This window comes from Oncorhynchus tshawytscha, linkage group LG08 (assembly GCF_018296145.1).
Source record: "Oncorhynchus tshawytscha isolate Ot180627B linkage group LG08, Otsh_v2.0, whole genome shotgun sequence".
Classification (NCBI taxonomy): domain Eukaryota; kingdom Metazoa; phylum Chordata; class Actinopteri; order Salmoniformes; family Salmonidae; genus Oncorhynchus; species Oncorhynchus tshawytscha.
Genome location: NC_056436.1, coordinates 17,315,285 through 17,341,848, shown reverse-complemented (window position 1 = coordinate 17,341,848; position 26,564 = coordinate 17,315,285). Strand labels below are relative to the sequence as shown.

The window sequence follows — 26,564 nt, the reverse complement described above, 5'->3', positions numbered from 1 at the left end:
TTTTAGATTTACAAACATCCAACTCTGAACAGAAACTGGACTCGGGGCCGATAAGCCTAGCTAAATTACAGCAGCATACTGTAACGTGCATTGACTAACCAGTCTTTATCAAGCAGCGTATTCTAATCTGAAAAATGACTTAGTCACACTCATGACAGCATTGATTATTCATGAATTTCTCACCTTTAATGTGCACAGTGCCTGTTCGAGATACTGAGATACCTCTGGCATTCTTGGCTTCACAGTAGAACTTGATGCTGTTATTAACACCTACAGGGAACAGAGGAGGGAGACATGGTGTACTCATGATGTGATGTACTCAACAGCATGCCAGAGCCCTTTTATAAGGTAAGCTGCCAGTTTATGCCAAAAGAGAGTGTTAAACCAGTCCCCTGCAATTATGCCTGACCAACAGTCTTTCTCCAATGTAAATGAGCAATTTTCACACACTGGACAGTAGGCAATGCAAACCAGAGGTGAGTACTGTATATGAAGTGCTGTGAGTGTTTGTAGTACACTTGGCTCTTAAGGATCAAAGAGATTTTGGCACTACCAATTTGAACAAACCAGCTACTGAAACTACACAAGGAAACAAGGTCAGCACAATGAATAACTCCTAAACTAGACTGTCTTGACAGGCCTGTTGTATCCCTCCATTAAATACATGTCCTTGGGCTAATCCTTCATGGCAAATATGTTTACAGAAAGGCGGGTGTTTGTGTGTGTACTGTACAGTGATTACTACCAGGCACTGTGGGACACTGCCTGGTTATTCATCAACTAACTGACAATCACAAAAAAAAACATGTCAGAGTCATAACAGAGAACCATCAGCTGGGCTAAAACGTTTCTGGTTACTCTCACAGATAGGAAAACATCAACGCCTGTTAAGTTGACTATATGGCTGCCGCATTCCTGACTCAGAGTTGGCACATAGCAGCAAACTATTTGTATGCACCCAAATGGAACCCTTTTCCCTATATAGTGCACTACATTTGACCAGAGTTCTATTTGGGACACAACCTTATAATGAGAGGTTCTGGTCAGCAGTGTTGATTGAGATGAAAGGGCCAGGCAGGTCCAGTTACATGGCAGAGTGTAGGAGGCTCCTTATTACTGAAACAGAACCAGCTCAACATAAAATGAGAAATGAAAGAGGAGAGACACTAACATGAAAAGCTTGCATATCACGAAAACAGAATAAAACACAACTAATGAAAAATCCAGTCAATTGACTTCTGTGGATGGGATGTGACAGAGGACTGGCTAGTGTCAAACAAAACTTGTATACTTTTATGTGTTTTCAACAAATTACAACACATTTCCAATCTCAGGTCAAGACATTTGTCCTTTAACATGAGGGGAAACATTATATGGCAGGTGAAGTCATTGGTTCCACCACTGTATATATATATAAACATTCAGTGCTGTATTCAGTGCTATTCAGTCCTTGCTCGCACACGCTTTTTCAGTTCTACCCACAAATTTTCTATAGGATTGAGGTTAGGGTTTTGTGATGTCCACTCCAATACCTTGATTTTGTTGTCCTTAAGCCATTTTGCCACAACTTTGGAAGTATGCTTGGGGTCATTGTCCATTTGGAAGACCCTTTTTGCAACCAAGCTTTAACTTCCTGACTGATGTTTTGAGATGTTGTTTCAATATATCCACATCATTTTCCTACCTCATGATACCATCTATTTTGTGAATTGCACCAGTCTCTCCTGCAGCAAAGCAACCCCACAACATGATGCTGCCACCCCCGTGCTTCACGGTTGGGATGGTGTTCTTCTTGCAAGCATCCCCCTTTTTCCTACAAACATAACAATGGTCATTATGGTCAAACAGTTCTATTTTTGTTTCATCAGATCAGAGGACATTTCTCCAAAAAGTACGATCTTTGTTCCCATGTGCAGTTGCAAACCGTAGTCTGGCTTTTTTATGGCGGTTTTGGAGGAGTGGCTTCTTCCTTGCTGAGCGGCCTTTCAGGTTATGTGGATATAGGACTCATTTTACTGTGGATATAGATACTTTTGTACCTGTTTCCTACAGCATCTTCACAAGGTCCTTTGCTGTTGTTCTGGGATTGATTTGCACTTTTTGCACCAAAGTGTGTTCATCTCTAGGAGACAGAACGCATCTTCTTCCTGAGCGGTATGACGGCTGCTGGTCCCCTGGTGTTTATACTTGCGTACTATTGTTTGTACAGATGAACGTGGTACCTTCAGGCGTGTGGAAATTGCTCTCAGGGATGAACCAGACTTGTGGAGGTCTACAATTTTTTTTCAGAGGTCTTGGCTGATTTCTTTTGATTTTCCCATGAAGTCAGGCAAAGAGGCACTGAGTTTGAAGGTAGGCCTTGAAATACATCCACATGTACACCTCCAATTGAACTCAAATTATGTCAATTAGCCTATCAGAAGCTTCTAAAGCCATGACATAGTTTTCTGGAATTTTCCAAGCTGTTTAAAGGCACAGTCAACTTAGTGTATGTAAACTTCTGACCCACTGGAATTGTGATACAGTGAATTATAAGTGAAATAATCTGTCTGTAAACAATTGTTGGAAAATTCACTTGTGTCATGCACAAAGTAGCTGTCCTAACCGACTTGCCAAAACTATAGTTTGTTAACAAGAAATTTGTGGAGTGGTTGAAAAATGAGTTTTAATGACTCCAACCTAAGTGAATGTAAACTTCAACTGTATCTCAGATAGCTGGGAGTGAGGCCTAAGAGGGTTTTATAAATAAGCATCAACCTGTGGGTCTTGTGACGGGTATAGAGATGACCAGTTTACAGAGGGGTATAGAGTGCAGTGATGTGTCCGATAAGGAGCATTGGTGGCAAATCTGATGGCCGGATGGTAAAGAACATCTAGCCGCTCGAGGGCACCCTAACCTAAATTATGTCTCTCCAATCTAGCATGGGTAGGATGGTCATCTGAATCAGGGTTAGTTTGGTAGCTGGGGTGAAAGAGGAGCAATTATGATAGAGGAAACCAATTCTAGATTTAACTTTAGCTTGCAGCTTTGATATGTGCTGAGGGAAGGACAGTGTACCGTCTAGCCATACTCCCAAGTACTTGTATGAGGTGACTACCTCAAACTCTAAACCCTCAGGAGGTAGTAATAACACCTGTGGGGAGAGGGGCATTCTTCTTACCAAACCACCTTTGTTTTGGAGGTGTTCAGGACAAGATTCAGTACAGAGAAAGCTTGTTTGACACTAAGAAAGCTTTGTTGTGGGGTGTTTAACACAAAATCCAGGGAGTGGCCAGCTGAGTATAAGTCTGTATCATCTGCATATAAATGGATGAGAGAGCTTCCTACTGCCTGAGCTATATTGTTGATGTAAATTGAGAAGAGCGTGGGGCCTAGGATTGAGCCTTGGGCTACACCCTTGGTGACAGAGCAAGAAAGAGCAAGACAGCCCTTCAGTAGCCTTACACCCATTGAGAATAACCTTTGGCTTAGTTCTACCATTCAAACAGTTATATTTCCAACTCATGGGCAGAGCTCAAGGACCAGTAAGAATGCTATAAAACTATAATCCGTTCCTTGTAATGACTAATGGCACTCTTACAACAGGCAGTCCACCTTATTGAACTTACAGTATGTGAAAATGACACACTCTGATCTGACTCATTCTTATGATTCATCATATCACTGTTGATTTAACCAGCCAGAGGGAGGGGAGAAGCAGCAGAAATAGGATATTGCACAGTAGTCTATAGTCGGTTCTTCAAATCACCTCTCTTCACCACCTCCTAAAAACCTTCTCATTGGAGGAGAGGGCCCGAGGGGAGGAACCTCAGATCTTCTCCCACAATGCATTTTGAGAAGGTAAGAGGAGATGATGCAAGGAATCAAGGAAAGTAAAGATATTTCAGGAAAGGAATCAAGGAAAGATTGAATAACAATCCTGGTAGAGACTTACCGTTAACATGGAGTACAGATGGAGAGGAAGTGAAGTCTCCCTCCTGTACTCCTCCCAGCCACCACAGCACCTCCACCGGGCCCGGGGGACCCACAGCAGTACACGTCAGGTTAAAGGGCATGCCAGGGATCGTGGCTACGTCTTGGGGCTCAAGTGTAAAGTGGGGGACACCTTGAGAAAGAACCAGAAAGTATGACCACGATAACAGGATAATATATTTTATCATGTTATTGAAAAAAAGGCCATTGTGTTGAGAGAAAGAAAGAGACAGACAGGACAACATTTATTGATTTAAACGCATTGATTGATTTACCCTCTACTGTTATCCAGGCGGGCTCCGAAGAGATGGTCGAGCCTCGGAACTCTACCTCACACCAGTACTTCCCTGTATCCTGCTGCTGGACAGACTTCACACTGAAACCACCCGGACAGAAGGACACGCTCAGTGATTCCCCTAGTACTTAACATGATAATGCAAAAAAAAAAAAAAAAGTCACATTTCAAAATGATGTAGTAATTCTATAAACCAAATTATTCCCTGAGCACGTCCAAAAACACCTCTCCTAAAAAGATGTGGATTAGTACTGATAGATGAGGGGAGACCCACTAGGCAGAATAGAGGTAAAAGCCCATCACATATAACTGGGTAGCAGAAGAAAAATGTACAATACAGATAAAGAACCCCTGGAAGATATGTTGAGAGATGAAGTAGGCGGTTGTGGAAAAAGTACCCAATTGTCATACTTGAGTAAAAGATAATAGAAAATGACTAATGTAAAAGTTAAGGTAAGTCACCCAGTAAAATACTACTTGAGTAAAAGTCAAAAAGTATTTGGTTTTAAATATATTTAAGTATAAAAAGTAAATATACTTAAGTAACAAAAGTATAAATCATCTCAAATTCCTTATAAAGAAAACCAGACATACTTTTTTATTTTTATTTAAGGATAGTCAGGGGCACACCATCACTCAGACATAATTTACAAACTAAGCATTTATGTTTAATGAGTCCTCCAGATCAGAGGCAGTAGGGATGACCAGGGATGTTCTCTTGATAAAAGTGTGTGAATTGGACCATTTTCCTGTCCTGCTTAGCATTCAAAATGTAACGACTACTTTTGGGTGTCAGGGAAAATGTAAAAAGTACATCACTTTTTTTAGGAATGTAGTGAAGTAAAAGTAGTCAAAAATATAAATAGTAAAGTACAGATACTTTAAAGTACTACTTAAGTCGTTTTTTGGGTATGTTTTACTTAAGTACTTTAAACCACTGGAAGTAGGACAATAACTAATTGGAGCAATAAACTAGCTTGGGTAAATTTTCACTCAGCAGGAGTACACTGTGTATTTGTTTTAGGAGTCACTCAGGAAACCATTACCTGCATTGACAGGTCCTACTCACTCATAGATCAGTCAGTTGTTTAGCAACAAAACCGATGCATGCGCAACTGTGGAGCAAAACAGGCGGAGTTTGCTTAGAATCAAAGGATTGTTGACAACTTGTAAACCAGTATATTTTCTCTCCAAATTTTATTGAAAACATAAATATGTTTGCGCAATGAGCACTTGTCTCTCAAATACATTGTTACAATTGTTGGTTAGCTAGCTACACAACAGTCAAAACACCTCAAAACATGGTATCAACAACAAGGTACAATGAGCTGAAACAAGCCACCTAACATAAGGCAGCTTGTTGTCATCATTGTTGCTAGCTACAGTGGTAAGAAAAAGTATGTGAACCCTTTGGAAATACCTGGATTTCTGCATAAATTGGTCATAAAATTTGATTCGATCTTCATCTAGGTCACAACAATAGACAATCACAGTCTGCTAATAACACACAAACAATTATACGTTTTCATGTATTTTATTGAAAACACCGTGTAAACATTCACAGTGCAGGTTGGGAAAGGTATGTGAACCCTTGGATTTAATAACTGGTTGACTCTCCTTTGGCAGCTTTGGGTTGTCGTCCTGTTGCATCACCCAACTTCTGTGTAGCTTCAATTGGCGGACAGATAGCCTTATATTCTCCTGAAAAATGTCTTGATAAACTTGAGACTTAATTTTTCCGTCGATGACAGCAAGCTGTCCAGGCCCTGAGGCAGCCCCAGACCATTATGCTCCCTCCACCATGCTTTACAGTTGGGATGAGGTTTTGATGTTGGTGTGCTGTGCCTTTTTTCTCCACACATAGTGTTGTGTGTTCCTTCCAAACAACTCAACTTCAGTTTCATCTGTCCACAGAATATTTTGCCAGTAGCGCTGTGGAACATCCAGGTGCTCTTTCGCAAACTTCCGACGTGCAGCAATGTTTTTTTTTTGGACAACAGTGGCTTCTTCCGTGGTGTCCTCCCATGAACACCATTCTTGTTTAGTGTTTTACTTATTGTAGACTCGTCGATAGAGATGTTAGCATGTTCCAGAGACTGCTGTAGGTCTTTCGCTGACACGGTAGGATCCTTCTTAACCTCATTGAGCATTCTGCTCTGTGCTCTTGCAGTCATCTTTGCAGGAGGCCACTCCTAGGGAGAGTAGCAACAGCGCTGAACTTTTTCCATTTATTGACAATTTGTCTTACCGTGGACTGATGGACATCAAGGCTTTTAGAGATACTTTTGTAACCCTTTCCAACTTCATGCAAGTCAACAATTATTGATCTTAGTTCTTCTGAAATCTATTTTGTTCGAGGCATGGTTCACATCAAGCAATGCTTCTTGTGAATAGCTAACTCAAATTTTGTGAGTGTTTTTTTATAGGGCAGGGCAGCTCTAACCAGCAGATCTCCAATCTGGTGTCATTGATTGGACGACAGGTTAGCTGACTCTTGACTCCAATTAGCTTTTGGAGAAGTCATTAGCCTACTGGTTCACATACTTTTTCCAACCTACACTGTGAATGTTTAAATGATGTATTCAATATATGTATTCAATACAAGACAAATACAATAATTTATGTGGTATTAGTTTAAACACACTATGTCTGTCAATTGTTGTGACTTAGATGAAGATCATATCAAATTTGATGACCAATTTATGCAGAAATCAAGGTAATTCCAAAGGGTTCACATACTTTTTCTTGCCACTGTATCGCACTGTCCAGAATCATAACAACACACAGATTTCTGCCTCGTCGACACGCACGCATCATTTGTGACATTGTCACCTAACCCGTGTATGGTATCCCACTTCTGACAACAATCGCATCCAAACTCACCATTCCAATCAACAACCAATGAAGGACTAGTCACTAGAACATACATATGAATCATTCTATCAATCTTGTCATTCTAGTTCCCTAGACTAGACACAGCATATGGTGGATGTTCGTGGTATCTGGGACATTGTTGTGTGATGAGCATGAGCACACGGAAGGATACAGGAAAAAGGTTTCAGACTGGTCAAACTGAAGACCTTTGAGCTTCAGTGCCTAGCGCATGTGCATGAGATTAACAGAAATGGCTGCCACTGGCAATGCACGTTCACTTAACCATTAGGTTTGCAGTCTGCACCAAGCTTTAGGTAATTCAGTCACATGCAGCTGAATGCATTCCAATCCAGCCTGCCCCTGCCCCTCTTTGGGGCCTGGTTTACCTGCTGTGTGGGTTATAGTAGGGGTAGACCCCTGTCTCTCCACTTCAGCCATGTTATTTACAGGTTTTTTTCTCTTTCTGCCAGGGACAACACCTCCCCAAGCCAATTATTAAGCCTCACCCACATCCTCCTCGCCACTACCAGTACCCTAAACTACAAACTAATTTCCGCCGTGTTGAGCAGACTTGAGTTCAAATACTATGTGAATCATTTCAAATACCCAGGTCTGATGTTGAGTCAAAGCCAGGAACAGCATCACTGCCTCTATTTACAGTATTACACTGCATGTTTCGTCATAACATGGAACGAACTCATACCATAACATACCGTGCCTGCCTACATGCTGTTGGCTATTCCCTGTAGTTGTACCTCCAAACATCCACAGCATATTTAAGGCAGACTGACCTAAGATTGAATTTACACAAGGGCAAAGAATGTTGAAGGGTAATTTGCGAGACAGCTTCCCAATCCTTTCTGGAGAAATGCAACACAATAAATGTGATGCTATGATGAATATGATGGAAGGTCTGAAGACATCTTCCAATCAGCCTATAAAGTGGTAAGGGTAACACTACTAGTAGGACAGGACTACTGAAGCACTGACCTGTGGAAGGTCTCCCAGTGGTGTTGCTCCAGGGGGATGTACATCTGGTCTGTACTGTACAGCTTCTCCCCATCCTTCACCCACACGATCTCCGGCTCACTCAGGCCCTCAATGGAACAACCTAGGCGAACCTTGTTGCCCTGGGTCACCGTGAGGTTGGCGGGGTTCTTGGTAAACCTGAGTCCTAAAGGTCAAGGGGTAGGAGTAACCAGAGACTTGAATGAGTCATTCATTAATAGCCTAAGTCCTGGTCATTTCTTCTTCACTACTCTAAATGCCAATCAGAAAATATAATGGATGGGATCTGAGGCTCCATCAGATTGCAACACATATGCAGCAGTGATCATTACAGGAGAGATAGCTAGATACCCCTTTAAAGGTAGCCTACAAAATGGTGTTTGTTCAGTTATTGTAATGTGCAGGCATAAAACATTTTGAAGTAAAATTGTGACATGGAATTGGTTTTCCAAAGATATTTGAAAAATAGTTGTTTTTGTAAGAGTCTTGTCTGTAGAACTGTTTGTCTCCATTGTGTTGCTTGGGCCATTGCATGCAACTTGGCTGAGTATCTGCATGCTCCGACCTGAGCAGACAGAGCAGACGTCATACAAGGCTGTAGAGGGCTGAAAGCTCTCCACTGTGGCAGCTCACTACAGCTGCTGGGTTTAGCTGCCTGCAACAGACCAACGGCCAGAGAAGTAATATCAATGACCATATTATACTGCACTGCTCAGAGGCAGAGGAATGTGTCCATGTCATCAAGCTAAATGTAGCCTGTAGGCCTTACCTATCCTCCCACACCTTCACTCTGTTTAATGAATGTCTCATTAGTACATGTCCAGTCCAATGACCTGTTACCCAAATGCTATATAAGAGGGGGGTGGGGGAAGCCTTCATATACATGGGCCTATGTAAAATACTTATACCTATTGGATCCAATGGAATAGTCCCAAAAAGTGCAAATCAATCAAGCACACCTCAAATACTGGAGTATGTACTTGACCCAGGTCTGGTCTGGACAGGGAAGAGGAAATGACCTCAACAGTTACATTTTAGTCATTTAGCAGACACTCTTATCCTGAGCAAAAGACAGTGGTGAGTGCATACATTTTCATACAGGTCCCCCATGGGAATCGAACCCACAACCTTGGCGTTGCAAACACCATGCTCTACCAACAGAGCCACATTGGACCAAATCTCAGTGAGATATGTGCTCAGTTTGTAATGGTTATTTTGCTCTTATGATAAACATTGTTACAAGAAACAGATTCACTTCAGTATTATAATTTTTAGAGAACAATGTTGAGAATATGCCTCCTGAATTTTGTGCAAAACTTCTCTGGACTGTGGTCCCTTATACTTGTGTGTTGAACAACAATAGTGGAACTGGCGGTTTACCATCAAAATAAAAGTCCCCAATTGAAAACATGCCACAATTGGATTATAGAATGCTAAACAATGTTGGAATTCAACAAAAGATCATTCATTAATTTGACCGATTTTTAAATTTTTTATAGTATCAAATTTTGAAGGTATTAGGCTTCAGAATTGCATTGTGGGCATACTTACATGCACTGTACTGCCTAACCTATCGAATGTGCCATGAAATATGGTACCAACCTACTCAGTGACATCTACAGAACCTAATTATGTCGAGTCTACACAAATATTAGCATCTCAGCTCTTATTACAGGACTCGACTGTAGGAAATCACCGTCCCAGTCAGTCTATTGTGTGTATTGGACATTCATATTGCACTGTACAGGCTAACCTATGGATTGTGCACTCATAAAATGGGGTATCAGCCTAATCAGTGAAAGCATACAATTAATTAGATGAGTTCATTAATAAGGATTCATTCAAAAATAATTTCACAACAAGCATATCATAAAATGATATCACTCAGCTAGAGCTATCTAAACAAGTACTTTATTTTCCGTCAACATTTTAAATGTCAGTCATTTAGCAGACGCTCTTATTCAGAGGGACTTACAGGAGCAGTTAGAGTTAAGTACCTTGCTCAAGGGCACAGACAGAATTTTCATCTTGTCAACTCATACAACCGACAGTCTATCATTCCTTTGTCGCAGAATTGATTAATGATTTGCCCTGAAACGACTGCTTTGGAAAACAAACATACATACAGTAGATACCACAACTGAATTATTTATGACAGAATTCATAATCAAGAACAATATCCATCACAACGCTATTCAATGCCAAGTATTGCACAGCCAGGTATTTATGCAATCGGTACAGAATGCCATTAATCTCCATTTGGTATTACTGTGAGGCAGGGCTGTCAAACTCATTCCATGGAGGGCCTAGTGTCTGCTGGTTTTCGTTTTTTCCTTTCAATTAAGACCTACAGTAGACAACCAGGTGAGGGGAGTTCCTTACTAATCAGTGACCTTAATTCATCCATCAAGGACAAGGGAGGAGCAAAAACCCGCAGACAGTCATTTGGCTCCTGAGTGGCGCAGCGGTCTAAGGCACTGCATCTCAGTGCTAGAGGCATCACTACAGACACCCTGGTTCAAATCCAGGTTGTATCACAACCGGCTGTGATTGGGAATCCCATAGGGCGGTGCAAAATTGGCCCAGTGTCTTGCTGACTTGCCTAGTTAAATAAATCTATATACACATTACATTTAAAACATGTGCTGTAAGGAGTCCATTATTCCACAACTTAATGTTACGGTTGTCACATGACTCATTCTATGCTCCATGTCAACCCATTGGGATGACTTGACATTATCACTACAACTCAGAATGCCACCAATTGAACTCTGCTATGGTGTTCTGTGGTTGTCACGTTGTAGACCGATACATTTCATGGGGGTGTTTGAATGTCCAATACACAAAAGACTGACTGGAAAGGTGACTTCTCACAGTCAATGTCCTGTAATAAGAAGCTAATATTTGTGTAAACTACATAGTTGTGTTCTGTTGATGTCACTGAGTAAGTAGATAGCAGATTTCATGGGTGCACAATCCATAGGTAAGGCTGTACAGTGAAACATAAGTATGCCCCCAATGCAGTTATGAAGTCTAATACATCCATAATGCAATAAATATATACATAGTTAAATATATGTCACCTGCACTGCTACAGTAGTGGTCTTTCCCAACAACGCAGTAGTAATATAAATAAAACAGATTCATATTCGTCAAAATAACTAAATAGTCTTTTATTGAATTTATGTAATAACATTCTAACCTTGTTTGGCACTATCTAGTCCAATTGTGGCTTGTTTTCACTATTTTTATCCGTTTGCATGTTTCAAAGAGGGGACTTATTTTGAAGGCGAACCGCAGATTCCACGTTTGTTGCTTACACTAATGTTGTTCAACATACTGGTGTCTCTTGAGACTATCATCCACCCTTGAAATAGGCTAAAATCGACGTGTTGACAAACGCTTACCGCGCAAAAGTACTATAATACAATATTATATTACACATTCATGAAACGTAGCCGTGTCATGCAGTATAGGGATAACTTTTCAAACTTACCAGGGATTGCTCTACTACTTTGTGCCAAGAAGAGTATGATCCAAAGATAAATGGTCATATTTTCATCATCTGGTTCACAATTTGAGGCTCTTCCACAAATATACTAATCCCAAGTGCTGAACAATCGAATGAGTCGATGCCCTGAATTAAACGTATTTTCGGGTCTCCAAAGATTTCCGCACTAGAAAGTGACCGCTTGAGATTTTCCGGCAGTGATTTATCCAACGGCGTTGATACACATTTCACCAACACCAGATTGTCTATCATCCTGGACAGGAATTTACTAACAAACTGTTGTTTTATTTCCCCTCGTGAATAACCGGCTACACTTGTTGAAATAAGTTGGTGGACTTTTGTCTTCTATGCTGATATAAACGTTGTTGTTCTAGCCTCATACTACAAGATGACGAAGTGCTGCTCTCTTGAGGAATGTCAATGTCCATTACTGCCGCCTAGTGAGAGCGCAGGAAATAAGATTCCCAGTATGAAGTGACATGAAACAAAGTATCAATACAACACCTATTGAACGTAACTAAGGCACTGCGACACATGACCAATTGTATGTATTATATCTTTATTAGGAGAAATTGCGATGAGATGCGGGGTATATTAAATTACTGCATGTACATTCCTTTCGCAAAATTAAGGTTGTGACAACCTGATATGAAATTGGTCTGAATGCAAAACATGGAATCATATCTAAGTAAAATTAAATAAAAGCATTCAAATGAAACAAAGTTAAGTAATTCTACATAAATCACTGTTAGTATATTAACACAATTCATGGAGAGTATTCTGTTACAATTAAATACATCTGATAAGTTAAATGTATTGTTAATGGCAGCCTTAATGCAACTCCTCCTTTCACAGAAAGTGCACCCTTGATCAGCAACACTGATTAGAAAACAGATATGAATGATCCTCTTTGTGAGGTTGTCTTCAATCTAGTAACAAAGGTTACTAGACCCTTGCCCGATAAAATAATATGAAGAGGATCCATCAACACTTCTTTGAAGGTCAAATTTAGAATAGTGGAGGTGATCCTGTTTTGTGGTTTTTATCTGATACAATCACACACACTTCTTAAAATGTCTACAAATTATTTACAGAGTTAAATTACTAAAATAGTAAGGATGTGTCAAAACAGACCAACTGAAGATAAATAACATATTAATACAAATCCAAATAAGAATATAAGTCCAAATAATATAACCACTGAGCATTCAAAAGCAATAAGAGTATGCTTGCGAAGAGCCAAATGTTCTGAACAAAAATATAAACGCAACATGTAAAGTGTTGGTCCCATGTTTAATGAGCTGAAATAAAAGTTCCCAGAAATGTTCCATACCCACAAAAAGCTTATTTCTCTCAAATTTTGTGAACAAATGTGTTTACATCCTGTTAGTGAAAATGTTTCCTTTGCCAAGACAATCCATCCACCTGACAGGTGTGCCATATCAAGAAGCTAATTAAACAGCATTATCATTACAGATTCACCTTGTGCTGGGGACAATAAAAGGCCACTCTAAAATGTGCAGTTGACACACAACACAATGCCATAGATGTCAAGTTGAGGGAGCATGCAATTAGCATGCTGACTGCAGGAATGTCCACCAAAGCTGTTGCCAGTGAATTTAATGTTAATTTCTCTACCATAAGCTACCCCCAACATCCTTTTAGAGAATTTGGCAGTACGTCCAACCGGCCTCACAACTGCAGACCACATGTGACCACGCCAGCCCAGAGCCGCCACATCCGGCTTCTTCACCTCTGGGATCGTCTGAGACCAGTTACCCAGACAGCTGATGAATCTGAGGAGTATTTCTGTCTTTAATAAAGCCCCTTTGAGGGGAAAAAACTCATTTTGATTGGCTGGGCCTGGCTCCCAAGTGAATGGGCCTATGCCCCTGCCCAATCATGAGAAATCTATAGATCCATTAGGGCCTAATTTATTTACTTAAATTGACTGATTTCCTTATAATGAACTAACTCAGTAAAATCATTGATATGTGTTTATATTTTTGTTCAGATTTAGGCTGTGCTTTTCTTCATTCTTTCACAGCACCAGAAAAACTAGCTCTGGTCCAGGGTTTTGTGTGTGGCATGCTGATGAATCAGCTTTCCTCAGCTGAAAATAAACACTCTGGACCAGAGCTACAGAAAAAATGTGACGATCCATTCCAGATCCATAGGGTAAGCCTTAATGGGGCGGCAGGGTAGCCTAGTGGTTAGAGCGTTGGACTAGTAACCAGAAGGTTGCAAGTTCAAACCCCTGAGCTGACAAGGTACAAATCTGTACAAGGGTGGATTAGGCAGTTAAACCCACTGTTCCTAGGCCGTCATTGAAAATAAGAATTTGTTCTTAAATGACTTGCCTAGTTAAAAAAATAAAAATGCAAAATGGAGCTTTAAAAATCATTATCTCATTCTGGTTCTATGTAGTGCAATTGTCACTGCTTTGACATTCTGTACTACAGTTTTCATTCGCTTGCTGGTCACGGCACAAATACTATCTGACAGGCAAAACACTGCTTGATACTGAACCGAGGTGTTTGACTTCTGCAACAATTGTATTGCTAATTTATATGCAGTTAAAAGCCAATGTAGAGGGACATTTTAGCCCACTATAGTATTTAAGTATAACCTGCTAAGGGTTTTGTTCGTAAATTAGTATTCAAGATGCAATTTCTATGAATATCGTAAGTGAATGCACTGTCTATCGTCCACTGTTCACATAGTTCTCTATATCCATTCATGGTATCCTGTTGCTGTCATACACAGATCATAGCATGCTCTCAATCAGTACTCATTCTACTGTGGTTCTTGCTGTTGTAACCTGTTGCTGTAGTGCAGAAGCCATATATACTGTAGTAAGACAACCACTAGGGAGGGTGCTTGGGTGTAGTGCACAAGCTGGACTCAGGGGGATGCTCCCTCTCTATTCTTCAGGCAAACTTCTTCTTGGTTGCAGTGAAGCGCTCCATGTACTGTGGGGTAAACAAATGAGATCGCCATCAGTCACATCTGGGACACTACGGACAGCACAACAACTGAAGAGATTAGCTATTTGTGTAAGCACTGAATGGTTGGTCCAAATTCTAACTATTATAATAGGTAAGTGGTCATATCAGATTAGACCTTGATTATCCCAAGCTTGGGAAATTCAATTGTCATTTTAAGCTTCACAACATAATTTCAACACTGTAATATCATCATGAAACGTCATAGATGTATTTAGTGTCAGGGGCTATATTTGACCGCTGATTATGTCAAGTGCAGGGATTATGGCTGGGAAAGAATACTAGAGCTGTCTGAGCCACAACTTTCTTCACTTGATCCTCCTTATATTGAACAGGAAATCCCATTATTGTTGAGAAGTCCACCACTCTGGGGAAAGAGTCTTGTTTCCACACTGATCACAAACAAATTACGTCAACCATGGGGGACGGACATATTTCAAACCAATGCCTTTGAAACTCATAAGTGGTTTAGTTTACAATAGATATAAAGACAGCTTGGTGATTTAGTGCAGCAGCATGACTGTTCCTTGCTTTAACCTTGACCATTCATTTGGCAGTAGGCAGCAAGTTAAAGAAACAAGAATTAGTTTCACACCTCACCTTCTCATACCCTTCCAGGTCCCGCATATTTTTCACCTCGAACAGGTTGCCCTCCACAGAGAGCAGAGACACCTGGGAGCTGGTGAGGATGGACACAGGGATGGAGGCAAGCTCTAGACAGTTCTCCTCCAGTCTCAGCACCTTTAGCCTCTGGCAGGTGGACACCTCCGCAGACACCACTGAAATCTGGGATCATAATTTATATAGATTCGATTCTAGATCAGGTCCCTGGTTAAAAATAGTGCACTTATATAGGGAATAGGGTGCCATTTGAGATGCACCCATAAACACCTGATTACCTGGTTCTGGTTGAGATTGATCTCGATGGCCTGCAGGGCCGCTACCTCAGCAGGCACAGCCTGGATGTGGTTCTTGGACAGGTCCAGGACGTCCAGGTGTCGTAGGGAGCCAAGGCCGCCAGGAAACTCCCGGAACTTGTTCCCAGACAGGCTGAGTGTGCGCAACGCTTTCAACTGTCCTACACCGCTAGGGAGCTGCGTCAGTTGGTTCCCGTTCAGCAAGAGGGTCTCTAGTTTCTTAAGCTTCCCAATTTCATCTGGGAGACTTGCTATGTAGCACAAAACAAACACACTAACTTAATATATAGCCTAGGTATAGAGACAGATTGAAGCAGAGGAATTCACATCAATCAATGCACCTAATGGGCATTCATTATTCAGTGAAAGCAAAGGGTTAATAATTTGTCATCAAAAGATGCTGTAGTATAAGACAGAATCTGAGGAGATGGAGCAACCACTTACTGAGTTTATTAAAATTTAAAGTCAGACTCTTCATCTGTAGGAAGTTTCCTATGGCGGGAGGCAGCACTTCAATCTTGTTGGAAGACAGATCTACAGTCCGTAGGTTTCCAGTTAACCTCTGGAGTTCCTCAGGGAACTGAAATATGTTAGTGGGGGGAAAAAAATACGCTGAACAAGATAAACACAACATGCAACAATTTCTAAGATTTTACTAAGTTAAAGTTCATATAAGGAAATCAGTCAGTTGAAATTAATTCATTAAGCCCTGATCTATGGATTTCACATGACTGAGAATACAGAACTGAATAGGTTGGTCACAGGCACTGTAGCTTAAAAAAAAGGTAGGGGAGTGGATCAGAAAATCAGTCAGTATATGGTGTGAACACCATTTGCCTCATGCAGTGCGACACATCTCCTTCACATAGTTGATCAGGATGTTGATTGTGGCCTGTGGAATGTTGTCCCACTCCTCTTCAATGGCTGTGAAAAGTTGCTGGATATTGGCAGGAACTGGAACCCGCTGTTGTACACGTTGATCTAGAGTATCCCAAACATGCTCAATGGTTGACATTTCTGGTGAGTATGCAAGCCATGAAATAACTGGGACTTTTTCAGTTTCCAGGAATTGTGTACAGATCCTTGCGACATGGGGCCGTGCATTATCATGCTGAAACATGAGGTGATGGTGGCTAATGAATAGCACGACATTGGGCCCCAGGATCTCGTCACGGTATCTCAGTTCATTCAAATTGCCATCGATAAAATGCAATTGTGTTCTTTGTCCGGAGCTTATGCCTGCCCATACAATAACCCCAACGTCATTATGGGGCTCTCTGTTCACAACATTGACATCAGCAAACCGCCTGCCCACATGACACCATAAAGCGGTCTCCCATCTGCCCGGTACAGTTGAAGCTGGGATTCATCCACGAAAAGCATACTTTTCCAGCGTGCCAGTGAAGGTGAGCATTTGCCCACTGAAGTCATGAGGTCGACGAGCACACAGAAGAGTTTCCCTGAGACGGTTTCTGAGTTTGGTCAGAAATTATTCGGTTTTGCAAACCCACAGTTTCTGTCCGAGTGGCTGGCCTCAGACCATCCGCCAGATGTGGAGGTCCTGGGCTGGCGTGGTTACACATGGTCTGCGGTTGTGAGGCCGGTTGGATGTTCTGCCAAATTCTCTAAAACGACGTTGGAGGAAGCTTATGGTAGAGAAATTAACAATAAATTCTCTGACAACAGCTCTGGTGGACATTCCTGCAGTCAGCATGTCAATTGCACGCTCCCTCAAAACTTGAGACATTTGTGGCAGTCTGTTGGGTGACAACTGCACATTTTAGAGTGGCCTTTTTATTGTCCCCAGCATAAGGTGTACCTGTGTAATGATTATGCTGTTTAATCAGCTTCTTGATATGGCACACCTTTCAGGTGGGTGGATTATATTGGCAAAAAAATGCTCACTAACAGGATGTAAACAAATTTGTGCACAATTTGAGATAAATAATATTTTGTGCATATGGAACATATCTGGGCTCTTATTTCAGCTCATGAAACATAGGACCAACTCATTACATCTTGCATTTATATTTTTGTTCAATATACATACATTCAAACCGTTGACTACAACAACAACTGAATGGAATTCAGCTAAATAAACGAAGCACCAGTTAGCAGACTGCTGTGGAGTGCTGATTTTAACAAGCAGACAATAATGGGCTGTGTGTGTGCATGCAATTCTTACCTCAGGGAGACCTTTCCCTGTCAGCTGAAAGATCCCCGTCTTCTGTGAATTTTCCAGATGGGCTTTGATTGCACTGTTCCCCATCTTTGTTGTAGTTTCGGTTCTGATGAGGCTCTCCTAAGTGATGATCTTCAACTTTACAGTTGATCACACGCTTATGTAATCAGCTAGTCTATTATTGTGATGGTGGTGCCAGATACTGGGGCTGTGCCTTTAAGATAGATACTTCCTTGGTTGTCAGTGTGGCCCCTATAAGAGATCATTTATACAAAACAATCATGAATTGCTGCTGCCGGTGTTTAACAGTAGCTGACAAACAAGAAAAGGAGGAACATGATGTAAGAAGCTAGCACTATCTAGCTAACGTTAGCTACCCTACCACTAGTACTGTCTGAGGCAAGCTTTGAGACATATTCATGCATATTATTGAAATTGTGAGTAATTTGTCTAGTACTATAACAGCAAAAGGTCATACATATGTTCTTTTAAATAACATTTTCCCAAGGATGGTAAATACTGTTGAGGCTGTTAGCATAGCTAGCCAACAGGTTAACGTTAGACCATCTGGGATTTTAGTTTACTTACCTCACGAGCTGATTTGTCCTTCTCGTGCAATACTTGTCTGCAAATTGTAACCTATATATTAGGAACAGATAACTATGAGGGTTATTAGACTAGTCAAACTTAAACACAAGCCTAGGACATTATAGTGCTGCTCGAACAATAAACATGTCGTTGGGAAGCTAACAGCTTGACGTCAATGCGCATGTCTGTATGTGGCTCGCTCAGCCAATCCGCTAGTCGGCAGTAGAGCAAGAACCAATCCGTTAGTCGGCAGTAGAGCAAAAACCAATCCGTTAGTCGACAGTAGAGCAAGAACCAATCCGCTAGTCGGCAGTAGAGCAAAAACCAATCCGCTAGTTGGCAGTAGAGCAAGAACCAATCCAGAAGCCATTCATTCATCAATTGGAAAAGGAACAACTACATCGGCGGGCTAAATTTGAAAGAAGAATTGCTAAAACAAAAAGTTATTCCTGTGAATACAGTATGGCTACTCCCATATCTCGTAGTTGATATAGAAGTGTTGGAGAGACTACAGAAAGATAGGGAGGGTGTTGATCCATCTGATTTGATTAATAGACGTCAGGATACTGTGTATCAGGATTTTGTATCCATTTACATATGTAACAGTATAACTTTAGACCGTCCCCTCGCCCAAAGGCTTTTTAGCGCGCACCACCGCTGACTAGCTAGCCATTTCACATCGTTACTCTCACCCCCCTTTTGACCTCCTTTTCCGTAGCAACCAGTGATCCGGGTCCTGGCACCAATGTAACAGTATAACTTTAGACCGTCCCCTCGCCCATATCCAGGCGCGAACCAGGGACCCTCTGCACACATCAACAACAGTCACCCACAAAGCACAAACCATTACTTCAAGGTCTCAGAGCAAGTGACGTCACCGATTGAAACGCTATTTAGAGCGCACCACCGCTGACTAGCTAGCCGTTTCACATCCGTTACACATAGATGGTTCAAAATATCCAAGGACAGGACGTACTGGGTCAGCATTTGTAGTGCATGAATGTGGGGTGGCAGTCAGGAAATGTATTACATATCATCTGGCTGTATATACGGCCTAACTGATGTCCATACTGTTGGCCTTGCAGTAGGTGCAGGAAGTCAAGCCAGACATAGTAGTTATTTGCTCTGCATTCATGTAGTGTTGATGAGTTTCAACTGTTCTGCCTGCGGCTATGGAACCCTGAGCTGTTCACCGGACGTGCTACCTGTCCCAGACCTGCTGTTTTCAACGCTCTAGGGACAGCAGGAGCGTTAGAGATACTCCTAATGATCGGCTATGAAAAGCCAACTGACATTTACTCCTGAGGTGCTGACTTGCTGTGTAACGGATGTGAAACGGCTAGCTAGTTAGCGGTGGTGCGCGCTAAATAGCGTTTCAATCAGTGACGTCACTTGTTCTGAGACCTTGAAGTAGTGGTTCTCCTTGCTCTGCAAGGGCCGTGTCTTTTGTGGAGCGATGGGTAACGATGCTTCGAGGGTTGATGTGTGCAGAGGGTCCCTGGTTCGTGCCCGGGTATGGGCGAGGGGACGGTCTAAAGTTATACTGTTACATTGGTGCTGTGACCAGGATCACTGGTTGCTGCGGAAAAGGAGGAGGTCAAAAGGGGGTGAGTGTAACGGATGTGAAACGGCTAGCTAGTTAGCGGTGGTGCGCGCTAAACAGCGTTTCAATCGGTGACGTCACTTGCTCTGAGACCTTGAGGTAGTGGTTCCCCTTGCTCTGCAAGGGCCATGGCTTTTGTGGAGCGATGGGTAACTGTTGTTGATGTATGCAGAGGGTCCCTGGTTCGCTCCCGGGTATGGGAGAGGGGAGGGTCTAAAGTTATACTGTTACAGCTGCACCCTCGACAACTATTGTGATTATTATTATTTGACCATGCTGATCATTTATGAACATTTGAACATCTTGTCCATGTTCTGTTATAATCTCCACCCGGCACAGTCAGAAGAGGACTGGCCACCCCTCATAGCCTGGTTCCTCTTTAGGTTTCTTCCTAGGTTTTGGCCTTTCTAGGGAGTTTTTCCTAGCCACCATGCTTCTACACCTGCATTGCTTGCTGTTTGGGGGTTTAGAAACCCAGCCTAAAACCCCAAACAGCACTTTGAGATATCAGCTGATGTAAGAAGGGCTATATAAATACATTTGCTTTGATTTGAGGGTGCTTGTGTGTGGTAGTGTTTGAGGGTGATTGTGTGTGGAATTTTTTGAGGGTGGTTGTGTGTGAGGTAGTGTTTGAGAGTGGTTGTGTTTGTTAGTTTTTGGGGGGGGTTGTGTCTGGTTATTTTTGGAGGTGGTTGTGTGTAGTAGTGTTTGAGGTTTGTTGTTTGTGTTTGAGTGTGATTGGTAGTGTTTGGTTGTGTACATTATTGTTTGAGGTTGGTTTTGTGTGGTAATGTTTGAGGGTGGTTGTGTGTGGTAGTGTTTGGGATTGTTGCGTGTGGTAGTGTTTGGGATGGTTGTGTGTGGTAGTGTTTGGTGGTGGTTATCTGTGGTAGTTTTTGAGGGTGGTTGTGTATTGTAGTGTTTGAGGGTGATAGTGAGTGGTAATGTTTGGTGTGATTGTTTGTGGTAGTGTTTGAGGGTGGTTGTGTGTGGTAATGTTTGGGGGTGGTTGTGTACAGTGGTGTTTGAGGGTGGTTGTGTGGTAGTGTTTGAGGTTGGTTGTGTGTGGTGGTGCTTTTGGGTGGTTGTGTGGTAGTGTTTGGGGTGGTTGTGTGTGGTAGATTTTTGGGGTGGTTGTGTGTGGTGGTTTTTGTGGGTGGGAGTATTTGGGGGTGGTTTGTGTCATAGTTTTTGGGGGTGGGTGTTTATGGTAGTTTTTGTTGGTGGTTGTGTGTGGTAGTGTTTTGGGTGTGTTTGTGCACGGTGGTGTTTGGGATGGTTGTGTGTGGCCGTGTTTGGAGTGGTTGTGTGTGGAAGTGTTTGTTGGTGGTTATCTGTTGTAGGTTTTGAGGGTGGTTGTGTGTTGTGCTGTTGTTTCTGGTCATATTTAGGGTGGTTGTGTACGGTAGTGTTTGGGTGTGGTAGTGTTTGGGGTGGTTGTGTCTGGTAGTGTTTGAGTGTGCTTGTCTGTGGTAGTTTTTGAGGGTGGTTGTGTGTTGTAGTGTTTGGGGTGGTTGTTTGGTAATATTTTAGGGTGGTTGTGTACGGTGGTGTTTGGGTGTGGTTGTGTGTGATAGTGTTTGAGGGCGGTTGTGTGTGGTAGTGTTTGAGGGTGGTTGTGTTTGGTAGTGGTTAGGGTGGTTCTTTGTTGTAGTATTTGAGGGTGGTTGTTTACAGTAGTGTTTGGCGGTGGTTGTTTGTGGTAGTGGTTGAGTACGGTAGTGTTGGGTTGTGTTTGAGGGTGGTTTTGTGTGGTATTGTTTGAGGGTGGTTGTTTGGTAGTGTTAAGGGTGCTTGTGTGTGGTTGTGTTTAACGGTGGTTGTGTGTGGTATTGTTTTGGGGTGGTTTTATTCAGTAGTATTTGATGGTTGTTGTGCTGCCCTATGTACATAGACAAGGTATCACTGGTCACTTTAATAATGGAACACTAGTCACTTTAATAATGTTTACATACTGTTTTACTCATTTCATACAGTACCAGTCAAACGTTTGGACACACCTACTCATTCAAGGGTTTTTCTTTATTTTTACGATTATTCTACAGTGTAGAAATAGTACAAATAAAGAAAATCCCTTTTTTTTACTATTATTCTACAATGCAGAAATAGTAAAAATAAAGAAAATCCCTGGAATGAGTAGGTGTGTCCAAACATTTGACTGATACTGTATGTACTGTCCAAAGGTTTGGGGTCACTTAGAAATGTCCTAGTTCTTTAAAAGAAAGGAAAACATTTTTGTCCATTAAAATAACATCAAATTGATCAGAAATACATTGTAGACATTGTTAATGTTGGGCTACTCCATGCGAGAAATGACCAAGAAACTGAAGATCTCGTACAACGCTGTGTTCACAGAACAGTGCAAAATGGCTCAAAAAAGAAAGAGTGGGAGTCCTGAGCAAGAGGACAAGTACATTAGAGTGTCTAGTTTGAGAAACAGACGCCTCACAAGCCCTCAACTGGCAGCTTCATTAAACAGTACCCGCAAAACACCAGTCTCAACGTCAACAGTGAAGAGGCGACTCTGGGATGCTGGCCTTCTAGGCAGAGTTGCAAAAAAAATATCTATCTCTGACTGGCCAATAAAAATGAAAGATTAAGATGGGCGAAAGAACACAGACACTAGACAGAGGAACTGCCTAGAAGGCCAGCATCCCGGAATCGCTTCTTTACAGTAGTGTAGGTATTAAGACCTTTGCTATGCGACTCGAAATTGAGCTCGGGTGCATCCTGTTTCCATTGATCATCCTTGAGCTGTTTCTACAACTTGATTGGAGTCCACCTGTGGTAAATGCAATTGATTGGACATGATTTGGAAAGGCACACACCTGTCTATATACGGTCCCACAGTTGACAGTGCATGTCAGAGCAAAAACCAAGCCATGAGGTCAAAGGAATTGTCCGTAGAGCGCTGAGACAGGATTGTGTCGAGGCACAGATCTGGGGAAGGGTACTAAAACATTCTGCAGTGGCCTCCATCATTCTTAAATGCAAGAAGTTTGGAACCATCAAGACTTTGTTGCTTTGTTATTATGGATATTTTGCATAGATTGTTGAATAATTTTTTCTTTCATCCATTTTAGGATAAGGTTGTAACCAAATGTGGAAAAAGTCGAGGGGTGTGAATACTTTACAGATGCACTGTATATACATGACAAGAAGATTGTGTGGACTGAAAATGTTTTGTGTTAGTTTACAACATCCCCCCTCAATTTGCAATGTCTGCCCTAACTAATGGTATCTTTGTAAATGAATCTCCAGATACCACTGTCACCTAGTGGTATCTGGAACTTGTCATTTGAGTGTACCATCAAACGTGTTTTCACTTTAAACTAAATATACCCTGGGTTGTATTGATTAATGCGCACAAGTTTCTTATTGGACAAATCCACGTAGTCCCTGTCTGCTTCCTTCCAATTGATTCTGTTTGGTTCCTAGTCATTTCTTGTGGACAGACGCACATAACATAAATAGTATTGTAGCAAAATAGTTGAGTACCAGATTTTTGTTCTGGGCTGCCGAGGTTAGGGTTTCTAGTGAATATGACCCTAATGTTTTTGTTTGGTGTCCCCTGTCTGACCACAGGTCTCTCTTTCAAATTGTCAAACACACATTCCATTGTTGATGAGGGCCAATGAAACCTGAGAGCGAAAAAACACTGGAGAATAAACACTTTATTAGCAAGTTTTTGTGGACCCAGAGCTCAAAAGCATAATTAGTGTAAAGCAGAATATAAATAAATCCACAAATTCATAGATACACACTTGACTACAGACTGAGTGCCATAGGGTCAGAGCCAACAGCAATAAAGTCGAGTGAATTTAAAAAATCTACAGGTTGCCTTTCTTTCCACTACACACACTCTGTCTCTTGTTGGCAGGGAAAGCCTGGCACTAGCTGTGTTACTTAATGCTTGGCATATCAATGACCCTGGTCAAAGCAGAAGAGGGGTCACTCTCACAACGACAACAGGCTGATTCATATGAGCAGGGTGTCATTGACTTTGGAGTTTGAAAAGTGGTACATTTGGGCTATTTTAGACTGCTGAATTTGATACTATAACCACAACTTTTGCTCTGTATATAGCATTGATAATTACGATAATATATTTTATTTGTCGGACACCTTTCAGGGCACTCAAGGACATCTTACATTAAAAGTAGGCCTAGATAAAATCAGGTGCCAATCAAATTGTATTTGTCAAACATGCTCCGAATAAAACAGGTTTAGACCTTACTATGAAATGCTTACTTACGAGCCCTTAACAAACAATGCAAAGGTTTTTTAAAAATAAGTAAGAAGCATTTGCTAAATAAATGAATGAAAAAAATAGTAGCACAATAAAATAGCAATAACGAGGCTATATATACGGGGTACCGGTAACGAGTCAATGTGCAGGGGTACGGGTTAGTCGAGGTGATTGAGGTAATATGTACATGTAGGTAGGGGTAAAGTGACTATGCATAGATAATTAACAGAGAGTAGCAACAGTGTATGTGAAGAGTGTGAATGTATGTGTGTGCGTAAATATTAATGTGTGTGTTGGAATGTCAGTGTAGTATGTGTGAGTGTGTAATTAATGTCTAGTGAGTGTACATCGAGACTGTGCAAGAGAGTCATTGCAAAACATAATAACAATAAAATAAGTGGGTCAATGCAAATAGTCTGGGTAGCCATTTGATTAACTGTTCATCAGTCTTATGGCTTGGAGGTTGAAGCTGTTAAAACTTCTTAGGGCTATGGTCTATTTTCCTGAATTTCCACCTGACTGATGTGCCAAAAGTAAACTGCCTGTTACTCAGGCCCAGAAGCCAGGATATGCATATAATTGGTAGCCCTAGATAGAAAGCACTTTGAAGTTTGTAGAAATTGTAAAATAATATGAGACTATAACACAATTGATATGGTAGGTGGAAATCCAAAGAAAAAACGGAAATGTACATTTTTTGAGGGCTCAGGCTCTTATAATGGAAAGCTATGGGTCCTATGCAATTCTAGCTCCCAGATTGCAATTCCTATGGCTTCCACTAGATGTCAACAGTCTTTTTGTTTAAGTTTTCAGGCTTGTTTCTTCCAAAACGAGGAAGAATTTGGAGTTTTGGTATAGAGTCCCAGTGGAAAATCAGTCTGTCGGCGCATGACGAAGAGGAGGCACACCTGCTAATTTGACTTTTCTATAGAACATACTTATAGCCTATTGGGAGGAGGTCAGAGACCTGGCAACCTCTCCCTCAACGTGAGCAAGATAAAGGAGCTGATCGTGGACTACAGGAAAAGGAGGGCCGAGCACTCCCCCATTCACAAAAACGGGGCTGTTATGGAGCAGGTCGAGAGCTTCAAGTTCCTTGGTATCCATATCACTAAGAACCTATCGTGGTCCAAACAAACCAACATAATCTTGAAGAGGGCACAACAACGCATTTTCCCCCTCAGGAGGCTGAGAAGATTTGGAAAGGTAGCTCAGATCCTCAAAAAGTTCTACAGCTGCACCATCAAGAGCATCCTGACTGGTTGTATCACTGCTTGGCACGGCAACTGCTCAGCATCCGACAGCAAGGTACTACAGAGGGCACTGCGAACGGCCCAGTACATCACTGGGGTCAAGCTTCCTGCCATCCAGGACCAATATAATAGGCGGTGTCAGAGGAAAGCCCATAAAATTGTCAGAGACTCCAGTCACCCAAGTTATAGACTGTTTTCTCTGCTAGCGCACGGCAAGTGTTACCAGAGCGCCAAGTCTAGGACCAAAAGGCTCCTCAACAGCTTCTATCTCCAAGCCATTAGACTGCTTGTACACTGCTGCTACTCACTGTTTGTTTGTTACCTATCCAGTCACTTCGCCCCCACCTACATGTACAGATTATCTCAACTAGCCTGTACCCCTGCTCACTGACTCAGTACCGGTGCCCCCTGTATATAGCCTCGTTATTCTTATTGTGTTACTTTTTATTATTACTTTTTATTTTTGCCTACTTGGTAAATATTTTCTTCTTCTTGAACTGCACTGTTGGTTAAGGGCTTGTAAGTAAGCATTTCACGGTAAAGTCTACACTTTCAGCGCATGTGGCAAATAAAGTTTGATTTGATTTTGACTTGGACAAATAGGCTAGCATTTTGTCAGTCCACACTGAATAGAGAAACAGAGTGATATTCCGTTTGGATTCCAGGCTTTGAATTGGCAGTTTTAACTTTGCCCACTCTTAATCCTCTCTTGTCACTCCACACTATTTCCTCTTCCCCTTTATCCCATCTCTCTCTCTCTCTCCCTCCCTCCCTCTAACTTAATTCCAAAGTCGCTTTATTGGCATGGGAAACGTGTTTACATTGCCTAAGCAAGTGAAATAACAAAAAAAACAGCAACGAAAAAACCAATAAGACTTTAACACAAACTCTCTCTATATACAGTACCAGTCAAAAGTTTGGGGACACCTACACATTCCAGGTTTTTCTTTACTTTTTATATTTTCTACATTGTAGAATAATAGTGAAGACATCAAACTAAGGAAATAACACATATGGAATCCAGTAGTAACCATTTTTTTAAACAAATCTAAATATATTTTATATTTGTCACAACTCCTACCGAAGGTGGCTCCCCTTCCCGTTCG

At 41.6% G+C, this 26,564-nt stretch overlaps 2 protein-coding genes across 5 annotated transcripts in view; both read right to left on the bottom strand.

Annotated features, from left to right (window-relative positions):
- The window catches only part of LOC112256866 (tyrosine-protein kinase receptor TYRO3), a 35,053-nt gene extending 22,953 nt beyond the window's left edge, over positions 1-12,100 (bottom strand). For 2 of the 4 annotated variants that reach the window (XM_024430420.2, XM_024430421.2), the window contains exons 1-5: positions 11,647-12,099; positions 8,133-8,316; positions 4,249-4,349; positions 3,936-4,106; positions 184-270 (exon numbers count right to left, since the gene is read on the bottom strand). In XM_024430420.2, coding sequence (XP_024286188.1) covers positions 184-270; positions 3,936-4,106; positions 4,249-4,349; positions 8,133-8,316; positions 11,647-11,704 — 601 coding nt within the window. In that variant the 5' untranslated portion in view covers positions 11,705-12,099. Of the gene's footprint in view, positions 1-183; positions 271-3,935; positions 4,107-4,248; positions 4,396-8,132; positions 8,317-11,646 lie in introns of all 4 variants that reach the window. The other 2 variants (XM_024430422.2, XM_024430423.2) reach the window with 2 other exon arrangements.
- Positions 12,101-13,417: 1,317 nt separating this feature from the next.
- LOC112256867 (leucine-rich repeat-containing protein 57) lies at positions 13,418-18,543 on the bottom strand. Its single transcript, XM_024430424.2, has 6 exons — positions 18,354-18,543; positions 17,769-18,017; positions 16,028-16,163; positions 15,566-15,834; positions 15,267-15,452; positions 13,418-14,633 (listed from the first exon to the last, which is right to left on the bottom strand). The coding sequence occupies exons 2-6, from the start codon at positions 17,850-17,852 to the stop codon at positions 14,592-14,594; spliced, it is 717 nt and encodes a 238-aa protein (XP_024286192.1). The 5' UTR covers positions 17,853-18,017; positions 18,354-18,543; the 3' UTR covers positions 13,418-14,591.
- Positions 18,544-26,564: the final 8,021 nt, after the last annotated feature.

Excerpts from the sequence above, each read along its gene's own strand:
- LOC112256867 (XM_024430424.2), bottom strand. The coding sequence starts at position 17,852 with ATGGGGAACAGTGCAATCAAAGCCCATCTGGAAAATTCACAGAAGACG. Across the intron at positions 15,835-16,027 it reads TTTAAATTTTAATAAACTCA|CAAGTCTCCCAGATGAAATT; the intron begins GTAAGTGGTTGC and ends TGTGCTACATAG. Across the intron at positions 15,453-15,565 it reads TCAATCTCAACCAGAACCAG|ATTTCAGTGGTGTCTGCGGA; the intron begins GTAATCAGGTGT and ends TTATGATCCCAG.